General features: G+C 40.9%; 1 protein-coding gene across 1 annotated transcript; it reads left to right on the top strand.

Moving 5' to 3' along the window:
• The first annotated feature begins 1089 nt into the window (after positions 1-1089).
• On the top strand, positions 1090-2767 carry LOC131438051 (uncharacterized). The gene is made up of 3 exons (XM_058607831.1): positions 1090-1507; positions 1574-2428; positions 2494-2767. Exons 1-3 carry the CDS (start codon positions 1172-1174, stop codon positions 2725-2727), a joined length of 1425 nt encoding a protein of 474 aa, XP_058463814.1. The 5' UTR covers positions 1090-1171; the 3' UTR covers positions 2728-2767.
• Positions 2768-8778: the final 6011 nt, after the last annotated feature.

The following is an 8778-nucleotide window of genomic DNA, read 5'->3' as shown; positions in this document are numbered from 1 at the left end:
CACTACCTTAAACAAAAATATGGGATTTTTAATTTTCTTCAATTATTCCAAACAAAGTATGCATAAAAAAATAACTCGAAACAAGTTATGAATAAAAAACTGATTTTAAAGGGGTTGCCATAAAAACGCTTTGTATATCCGAAGCGGTGCGACCTAGACTTTTGGTATATTTGACAAAGTATATAATTTTCAATAGTTCTAAAACTTTGCAGAAGAAAAAAATTTTTATCTCTTTTGAAAAAAAAGTTATGGTTATATTTTTTGTCAAAGTAGGCCATGAACAATTGGGGATAGAATCAAATTACGCGGTATAGATTTGTAAATAATTTCTTAAAAGCAACTATATGCATTAAAAGAACGGTTTGGCAGGTACTGATTTATGTCCACGTTTGTATTGGCACGAACCACTGTGCGGCGCTCTGACATGCAGAGTAAGCTCAACGATCTTTTCGTAGACTATAACTGGATCAATTTAATTGTTACATTGCATTGGAGTGCACTTTGGATGTTTTTTGTTGGTTAAAAGAAAACAAATTTCTTCACTAAAATCCTTTTGAAGAGCTGATAAGTGTGATTATTTTAAAGTTCAGAAACTATTCCTTAGCCGAAGCCGAAAAAAACAACGAAAGCTGCCAGCAAACAAAGAAACGGACAATCGATACTTTCTTATCGCATTGTGCGGCCATCAAAAATGAAATACGAAACCCAGAAACACCAGTCAGCACAAAATGAAATAACCGGGGGCGGGACCCCGTCAGAAGTATAAGAAATGCAAAATTAATTAAAAAATTCTACCCTCTTGGCAGTCAGTAATCGGCTCCCGGCTTTTATGACATGGAAAACTTTTCTTTTATAGCCGCCATAAAATATGTTTTAAAATTAACTCCCACGCCCACGCACTCATTCTACCAGGAGGGGGGCTGGGGGAAGGAAATCTAGGAATAGTCCGGGTCCTGCCGCCTGGCGTTCTACGAAGAAACAACAACAGCAAAAAAAGAAGAAAACATTGAGTCCAGTTGGCGATAAAACCGTTAAGATGTTGCCGGACCGGATCAAGACAGGCAAAGCAGGCCGTCGCTGTCGCCATCGCCGTTGACGTCGTGAGCTGGAATTAATTTATGGTGTGGCAGTTGGACGACAACTTTGTCAACAGTTTGCGGGGCAAAAAAAAATGTCCCAAGTTGATTTGCTCGAGGAAATTTGCCATTTGAGATTTACGGCCGAACGGGAGCTGCTCAACTCTTGGAAGACCTACCGAGTGTCGGATGTAACCCGTCGGTTGGCGTCCGAAGCCGGCAGAGTCATCTACGCGGAGGCACTTGCATTCGGCGATGACGAAGGTTCGAGGACATTCTTTCCGGAGCATTTGAGCACACTGGCGGTGGAAAGTTTAGCTGCGGCCTACAAATCCGGACCCATGCCGAGTGGTCTCCGGTGCGACCAAATACGCCATTTTGGGTTTCTGTTGGACGTGGAGTTGCCGATTCTGGACGTCGTAGAGCTGGAGGTAGGCTGATGCTGCCCGGCGGGGAATAGCTAATGTCAGACGCTTAACCGGTTTTTTTTTGTTTAGAACGAAACATTCTGGAAACGAGTTGTGAAGGCAAAAACTAAGCGGTTAGTCGATTTTTTAAAACTTGAACGACTGCCCGTTGTTTGCTGGAAATCACTCGGGATAGAACTGAAGTTAGCGGAAGTAATTGAACGTGAAAACCCGGAATATTGGTTTGAAGGATGTCTGGAAGATGTAATCATCAAAGCAGCTCCTTTCGTCAGTAATCTGGTGATTTCTCAGCTTATTCCCATGGAGAAAATAGAACCGGCAGAAGGGTATGAAGAATACAAAGTTTACAATGTACCTCCCGAGCTGTGTAGCCATGGTTCCCTGGAGGTGCTGAAGCATTTGGTTAACCTGACATCGTTGAGTTTGGTTTTTGGATTAGAAGGCATTTCAAAAGGTTACGAGCGTCGGTTTTTTCAGTGTTCATTGGAAGATATAGAAAATCTCTCGAAAGCACTTCCGAAGATGCAGCTATTGAAATATTTCAAAATAGCACGCAGTAGGCTGTGTGCCGAAAAGCTGAAAATACTACTTGGGCAACTAGCACAAGTAAAACTGGAATCACTGGAGCTGTCTTATTGCTACTTGGGCGAGGATGTCGGAATCTGGCTGGGAAAGTATATCAGTCGGTGTCCCGAAACCGTCAAAGCGATTAATCTTTCGGGAAATTTCATCAATGATAAGGAGCTGGAAGATTTCAGCTACGGGATCAACATTTACAAAGGTGTTTTAGAAACGCTCGACTTATCCCAGAATCCGATAGGAGAAGTCGGTATTTTAATGTTGGGCGGTGCCATAAAAAATACCGCCCATGTGCGGGAGTTAAACGTCACCGGTTGTGAATTAGGTCAGCAAGGAGCATACCGGGTAAGTGCAAACCAATTGGTGATTTGATGCTGATTCTTGAGTTTAATTATCTTTCCGTGGTTTAGGTGGTACAGTTGATTGGATTCCATCGACCATTGAAGATTTTGCACCTGAACGGGACGCCACTCGGAAAATCCGGTGCCAAAAAGCTGATTGAAGTACTCAAAGCAAACTGGAAGGTCGAACAAGTAAGTTGTAAATGTTGCCAGCTGAGTCCACGGCACGAGAATCGGGTCAAAAGCATACTCCGCCGAAACCATAAATTCCGGTTGGCCCACAGTCAGTCGAGCACTGGGTAGTGATTTGAAGCTTCTTGGCACGGTGGAATTACCTCAACAATAAATCGTCTTGTTTTGTTCACAATCCGCGTCATCATTATCATTTATACGACATCGTAAATTTCGCTCCAACCGTAGTCCTAATTATCATTTCGTTTCATGGACTGACGTGGTTGGAGACTTGGACCTTGCCACGACGACTACGACGACGACGACGACGACGACGACGACGACGATGACGATGAAGTTACGGGAGGCCAACTGCCAGTGCAACTGCCTTCCGCAGAAGACTCCGGAAAACGTGGGTCCATAAAATATGTCCTACAAGATATTTCACCTCGCGAAATCGAGAATAAAATTGGGTGCCAAGTGCAAAGGACATATGTCACGGTGGTTTATAGCAAGCAACATCATTCGCTGGGACCCATTTAATTGCGATCCGTGGCTGCACAACAACAGTCCGGAAAAATGCTATTTGCTCCATCATCGGCCGCACCAGAAATGCTGCTCTGTTTGGCACTCCGTTCGGCACCGAGGACAGGCCGCATAAATTCAATACAGAGTCGGTTGGAGTGTTATGCAAATAAATGAACGAAAAACTTGTTTCAATTTAGATGTCAGCTGCAGAATGTGAGTGTGTCGTACGTTTTTTGTTTTGTTTTTAAATAAGCCAGCGGCAAAATTCAGCAAATTGACCGGTGGCACAAATAAAATTACCATGAAGTTAGAGGACTGAAAAAAATCACGTTTCACGAGACGTTAAAATGAGAAATTGGACTGGTCGAAGTTGCGAAAAATCATTGTATTGAACACAACTAACCAATTTGAAGCGGAAAAAAAATCTAATCTTGTGAACATATCTCTTTTTCGAATGTTACGTATTGACCATTTTGTTCCACTACCTTTTTCAATATTGCTGGTTATTTAAAAATTCCATGCTCATAAAAGTCTTTTTTTTTCTTTTAGCCAAAACCGGAATCGAAGTTAAAGAATTTTGTTATGACCTAAGCAAATAGTAATCTGATGGTGCCAGATCGAGAGAGTATGGATTTCATCTAATCCCACCATCCAGAAAGCATAACGTTTTTGATGAGTTTCCTTGATCTTTTACGCCAATCATTATTATAAACTATTCATTTCCAATTTCCATTAATTTTATTTTGCGTTCTTACAGTGAATTGCAGATGATACTGCGTCGAAACGAGTTATTTTCCTTTGTTAGGTGTAGGACCAAATATCGAGCTTTGTAACACATCCATGGCGTTTCGAACGCCAATTATCATTTACCATTGCTTTTATCTGGCCGCCATTTTGTTTATTTTTGTTTATTTTTGGGAGCAGGGAAAAGCCCGATGGAGATGAAATTTGGCAATCTCTCTCTCTCTCTCCAGCAGGCATAAAACCTCCTCATGTTTCGTATCAACAGATTACAATGATCCAACAGATACAATAAGGCTTAACACTAACAATAAAAACTAATAATTAAAACTAAACCTATAAACCTATATCTAGTTGATGACACCAAGCACTACAGAGCAGCAATAGTGTTCTTGCTTAAACGGCCAGAGAGAGAAGAGAAAAATGGATAGATAAATGGATGATGATAGTAGGTGGAGAGGGTGGAAAGTAAACGTGAGCGAACAACGGGGTTAGAATCGGCATGTAGATCTAATTAGTGATCGACAAGTGCAAGCGGGTTAGTATTTGCAAGCGCTGATTAGTTTACTTACCTTACCTAACAGTTACAGGCCTGGGATGTCCTTTGCTGTATCAAGCATACGTCTCCACATAACTCGGTCCATGGCTGCTCGTCGCCAGCCACTCAAGGCACGGATGCTTCTGAGATCACCCTCCACTTGATCGATCCACCTTGCTCGCTGCGCTCCTTTTCTTCTTGTACCAGTCGGATTAGATTCAAGAACTATTTTCACTGGGCTGTCGTCCGACATCCTTATGACATGCCCAGCCCATCGTGGACGTCCGATTTTAGCTGTCCGTACGATGGGTGGTTCTCCTAGCAGCTGTTGCAATTCGTGATTCATACGCCGTCTCCACGTTCCGTCTTCCATCTGCACTCCGCCATAGATGGTCCTCATTACCTTTCTTTCGAAAACACTGAGGGCGCGTTGGTCCTCTGCCAACATAGTCCAGGTATCGTGGTCATAGAGAACAACCGGTCTAATGAGCGTTTTGTAGATGGTCAATTTCGTGCGGTGGCATACTTTTCTCGATCGAAGAGTTTATCTGAGTCCAAAGTACGCACGATTCCCTGCCAAAATACGTCTATGAATTTCTCTGCTGGTGTCATTATCGGCGGTCACCAGTGAGCCCAAATACACGAACTCGTCAACCACCTCGATATCGTCACCGTCTATCAATATTCGTGGTGGGTGGCGTAGTGTTTCTTCTCTAGAGCCTCTTCCTCTCATGTATTTTGATTTCGACGCATTTATGGCCAGTCCGATACGCCTAGCTTCAGTTTTCAGTCCGATGTAGGTTTCCATCATCTTCTCAAGGTTACGTGTCACAATATCAATATCGTCAGCGATGCCAAAAAGTTACGAGAGTTGGGGTAAAATGTAATGATGTAATTTTTCGTACTAAAAATGGATTTATGCCAGGTCGTTCAGTCAGCACGAATCTCTTAGATTTCACTTCCAGTTGTTTTTCGAGTTTGGAGAATAAAGTACAAATTGATGCAGTATACACTGATCTGAAAGCAGCTTTCGACCGAATTGACCACCGAATACTCTTGTGCAAGATGTTGCGGCTGGACGCCACACAAAAGTTTACTGACTGGCTACGCTCTTACTTATGTGGTAGAGTCCTGCGAATTAAGCTCGGCTCTTGTCTAAAGCTTGCTTCAAATAGAATTGGAACAAAGAAAATTGCCTGTATTTCAGTTATTTATTATTGTATTCAAGATCTTTTTTTATACAAATATAGCGTTTTCTTCATACTTTTAAGAAAAAAATACGGATAAAATTATTCGTCACGGTTTTGAAGGAATTCTCGAATTTTTCCTGTAACACGGCTCAGTAGGCGGCGCACACCTTCTTCGTCCATCGTTTTAGCTATCTTATTCCACCAGGTCGTCATCTGATTGATGTCTTTGACAACCTTTCCCTTTGCCTTGAGTCTCCTCTTCATGATTGCCCAGTATTTCTCAATAGGGCGGAACTAGGGGCAGTTGAGTGGGTTAAGGTTTTTCGGAACAAACTGGACCACTTTCTCTGCATACCATTCTTAAACGGCTTTGCTGTAATGACAGCTTGCCAAATCTGGCCAAAACATTACAGGATGGTCGTGGGATCGAATGAACGGCAAAATTCGTTTTTGGAGACACTCTTTTTGGTATAGTTCCGATGTCATTGTCTTATTTGTAACGAAAACTTTCGTTTTTTTGCCGCAGCTGCAAATGCCCGGCCAAATCATAAATTTTCTTGCAAATTTGTCGGCAAAAACAAATTTAAATTTGGCTGGAACATCCCCCCGAGCCGTTGCCAAGTAAAATTTTTCACCTGGGATTTGACCGAAGTCAGCCTTGACATAACAGGTTTCATCGTCCATCAGAAGACACCCGTCGAACTTGGTCAGCACCTGGTCATATAGTTTCCGAGCACGAATTTTGACCACACTATTTTGTTTCATGGTCCGATTTGGCTGTTTGCTAGCTCGATACGACTTGATTCCTTCCCGGAGTCGAGTTCTCCTCACGGTACTATGGGCAGCACCGAATTTTCTGGCCAAATCACGGTCCGACAGATTAGGATTCCGCTTAATCGTCTTCAAAATCTTACCACGCAATTTCCGGTCGTCACACAGTGGTTCGAATCAATAAAAACGTGGACATAAATCAGTAGCTGCCAAACCGTTCTTTTAATGCATATAGTTGCTTTGAAGAAATTATTTACAAATATATACCGCGTATTTTGATCCTATCATTAATTGTTCATGGCCTACTTTGACAAAAAATGCAACCATAACTTTTTTTTCTGAAGAGATAGAATTTCTTTTTCTTCTACAAAGTTTTAGAACTATTAAAAATAATTTACTTTGTCAAATATACCAAAAGTCTAGGTCGCACCGTTTCAGATATACAAAGCGTTTTTATGGCAACCCCCTTATAATCAGTTTTTTATTCATAAATTGTTTCGAGTTATTTTGTTAAGCATACTTTGTTTGGAATAATTGTAGAATTTATAAAATCGCATATTTTTGTTGAAGGTAGTGCATAGGTTTGTTCTTTCCTGGCAAAGTTATGCAATATTTTACCTTTTTTGTACCTAGGATAAAACCTTGCACCGAAGCGAAATATGCAGCTTTATGCAGCTGATTTTTACAAAATTTGTAGAAAAAGATGTGCCCAATATCTTAAAAAAAATCTAAGTGGAACTCGGTGGAACTTTTTTTTAGGTCTTTTCAAAGTTAGTTTTAATTATTGAATTATGGCAACCCCCTTAAAACTAGTTTTTTAGTCATAACTTGTTTCGAGTTATTTTTTTATGCATACTTCGTTTGGAATAATTGTAGAAAATATAAAATTTCATAATTTTGTAGAAGCTAATGCATAAGTTTATTCTTTTCTGGAAAATTTATGCATAATTTTACCTTTTGCCTTTCTCAAATAGAAAGGTTATGCAATCACTTGAAAAACCGACTAGTGAAAATTGGCCCGGAGGGCCAAGTGTCATATACCATTCGACTCAGTTCATCGAGCTGAGCAATGTCTGTGTGTGTGTGTGTGTGTGTGTGTGTGTGTGTGTGTGTGTGTGTGTGTGTGTGTGTGTGTGTGTGTGTGTGTGTGTGTGTGTGTGTGTGTGTGTGTGTGTGTGTGTGTGTGTGTGTGTGTGTGTGTGTGTGTGTGTGTGTGTGTGTGTGTGTGTGTGTGTGTGTGTGTGTGTGTGTGTATGTATGTGTGTGTGTGTGTGTATGTGTCAAATAATCTCACTAGGTTTTCTCGGAGATGGCTGAACCGATTTTGACAAACTAAGATTCAAATGAAAGGTCTCGTGGTCCCATACGGAATTCCTGAGTTTCATTCGGATCCGACTTCCGGTTCCGGAGTTATAGGGTAAAGTGTGTTACATATTGTACACCGTCACTTAAACCGGCGAAACAAAAAACGTAAAAAAATTTCAAAACTGGCCTCAAAACTACACAAATCGATAGGTATTATCAGTAGGCAACTAAACAAACCGATTCCGGCTATCCTGGCTCCCGGTATCCGGTTCCGGAAGTACCGGAAATAGTGGTCATATATACCAAAATGGATCTCACTCACTTTTCTCAGCGATGGTTTGACCGATTTCCACAAACTTAGATTCAAATGAAAGGTCTCGTGGTCCCATATGGAATTCCTGAATTTCATCCGGATCCGACTTTCGGTTCCCTAATTATAGGGTAAACTGTGTTCAATATTGTACACCGTCACCTAAAATATTTTCGGATGCAACAAACATTTAAATCGTAATCTAGAGTGCGTACTAGAAGAGTTTGTACGTCATTTTAGTTGGTGGCCGTACGAACCGACTTTGATTATACCGGTTCTCGGGTTCCAGTGCCGGAGGTGCATATAATAGTGAACCCATTTCGTTTTCTTAAGGATGACTTACTCAATCAAAGCACTGTTCTATTCTGTATGAGAAATTCTGAATAGAATGCCACAATATTATATACATGAGAAAGGCATCATTACACCACTAGGTGGATTAAAACAGGTTTTTTACATTCATTCCGCGCGTGCGGATCGTGATTGAAAAATTCACAGCTCCGAAAAAAATTTGCTCACTCTGAAACTTTGCCAAGATTGAGTTAAGCCCCTAAGGTATCTTTTTTCAACAAAAACAAAAGAAATTAGGCCCAAGTTTGGATTATTTTATTTGTTTATTAATTTTTAACATTTTTCATTCAATAAACTATAAAGGTTGTTTTATGGAATCGCTTATTTGAAACCTAAGAAAAATCCGTACATTCATGCCTTGGACGATTTTTTGTATCTTTGTTATATTTTACAGGCTGTTGAAAAAAGGCTTTGTGTGAAATACCCCATGGATTATTACTATACATGCT

This window comes from Malaya genurostris, chromosome 3 (genome assembly GCF_030247185.1).
Source record: "Malaya genurostris strain Urasoe2022 chromosome 3, Malgen_1.1, whole genome shotgun sequence".
Taxonomy (NCBI): domain Eukaryota; kingdom Metazoa; phylum Arthropoda; class Insecta; order Diptera; family Culicidae; genus Malaya; species Malaya genurostris.
The sequence above is the reverse complement of the archived record's forward strand: the minus strand, read 5'-3'. Positions and strand labels throughout refer to the sequence as shown.

Bases quoted from the DNA above. Each gene is read 5' to 3' on its own strand.
- LOC131438051 (XM_058607831.1), top strand. From the start codon at position 1,172: ATGTCCCAAGTTGATTTGCTCGAGGAAATTTGCCATTTGAGATTTACG. The intron at 1,508-1,573 runs GTAGGCTGATGC...TTTTTTGTTTAG, and splicing joins TGGACGTCGTAGAGCTGGAG to AACGAAACATTCTGGAAACG. The intron at 2,429-2,493 runs GTAAGTGCAAAC...TCCGTGGTTTAG, and splicing joins GTCAGCAAGGAGCATACCGG to GTGGTACAGTTGATTGGATT.